Below are 1,799 nucleotides of genomic sequence, written 5' to 3'. Positions count from 1 at the left end.
ATGTTGAGTCATTCAGTCAGAGTTTCCTCCTGATTGCTAGCAATAGCATCAACTCTTAGTTTCACAGTGTTATATGACAAAGGTATTGATGTGAGTCTCTGAGCCTCTGCCTCCACACACATTGTTTTCACCATATCAACGGTGGGCGGTCATATCAAAATCTCTGCAATTGTCTGTGGTTTCATAGCGTAGCGTGCCTAGCCATTCACCGTGGCAATGATTCAAGTGCAACTGTCAAGTGCGGCCTTTTCCCACGATCTAAGGGCGCTCCTCTGGTTGAACTTTACCTTGAAGATTTGTATCATTTTCATTGAGATTTTTAAGGTTATCCACATTACAATGATTTTGAGAGACAAAGATGATATAATATGCAATTTATATATATATATATATATTATTATTATTTTTTCTAGGATTTTTTGGAAATTCTTTGGCAACCACATTTTCATATCAGGGACCACTAGTTTGGGAACCGCACAGACAGACAGACAGACAGACAGACAGACAGACAGACAGACAGACAGACAGACAGACAGACAGACAGACAGACAGACAGACAGACAGACAGACAGACAGACAGACAGACAGACAGACAGACAGACAGATTTGTCTGTTGTTAAGATGCAAAAAAATCCTCTGCTGTTGTGAACACTCACACCTGGTCCAGTATCACACGTCTGAACATGGCCACCAGAGATGTTTTGGGCTGACAGAAGTAATAAAGGCCTAGTGCACCAATTTTTGTGAGAAATACTTTTTTTCCTACTTTTCTTTTGTCTGTATTATTCTTGGGGGTGATATATCAGGGGGTGCTGTAGCCCCCTCAGCACCCCTACATCCCGTGGCTATGGTCTGAAACATCAGCCAATTTCATTTTCAATGTGAACGTGTGTGTATGGGTAGGGGGGCAGCAATGCCATGATGATGATAACAGGATGTGACACATACAAATAGCCCCTTACCTGTGTGGGTGGGGGGTATACAGTTCCCATAACAACATCAGGAGAAACAATAAATGTCCACCCCCCTGCCCACACACACAGCAGGATGGTTTAAGTGAGCTTGACTGGCCAACCGTACCATGGGGATTTATACGTTTCACTTTCAAGAGCATAAAGATACACCTCACCTCTCTTTCTCTTTCTCTCTGATGCACGCACGCGCGCACACACACCGTAACACCACTCAATGAGAGACCAAGTAAAGATTAATCATGTTTTTTTTTTTTTACATTTTATTACAAACATGTTTAGAAGTTTAAAAAAAAGCATACATACATATTTACATACCATAACAACAGTGAATGCTGGCAAAGCAAAAAATATTTTAAAAAAAATCTCAAGACATTAGAAAGAACTGACCAGCAGTCTTACTCTCCTGTCTCTCTCTCTCTCACACACACACACACACACACACACACACACACACACACACACACGCACACACGCACACACGCACACAATATTAGGCTATAGACTATTATCTTTCTTAGCTGGAGTGCAGACTAGATGACTCTGACTCTGTCGTTGTGGACGTCGTGGCGCCTGTTCGTCTACGCGGGAGAATCTTCAGGCTGGACATGCGTGTAAGTGTGAGGGCGCGGCGAGCAGAACTCTTGAAACCCACACCCAGGAAGGCGTAGAGCAGCGGGTTCAAGCAGCAATGAGCGTACGCCATTGGCTCAGACACCGCTAACCACAACCCCAGGCCTGACTCCAACGTACAGCCCCGCGGGATCAGCTCCAAGCGGAGGAGAGCATCCACTGTGATCCCAATGCAGTACGGCAGCCAGCAGAGGA

General features: G+C 44.5%; 1 protein-coding gene across 1 annotated transcript in view; it reads right to left on the bottom strand.

The window, feature by feature from the left end:
- Positions 1-1,211: 1,211 nt before the first annotated feature.
- The window catches only part of LOC115169470 (C-X-C chemokine receptor type 4), a 1,652-nt gene continuing 1,064 nt past the window's right edge, over positions 1,212-1,799 (bottom strand). The window contains exon 2 of the mRNA XM_029725115.1: positions 1,212-1,799. This exon is cut by the window's right edge and continues 796 nt beyond it. Within this exon, the coding sequence (XP_029580975.1) occupies positions 1,489-1,799 (311 nt within the window). The 3' untranslated portion in view covers positions 1,212-1,488.

This window comes from Salmo trutta, chromosome 31, assembly GCF_901001165.1.
Source record: "Salmo trutta chromosome 31, fSalTru1.1, whole genome shotgun sequence".
Classification (NCBI taxonomy): Eukaryota; Metazoa; Chordata; class Actinopteri; order Salmoniformes; family Salmonidae; genus Salmo; species Salmo trutta.
The sequence above is the reverse complement of the archived record's forward strand: the minus strand, read 5'-3'. Positions and strand labels throughout refer to the sequence as shown.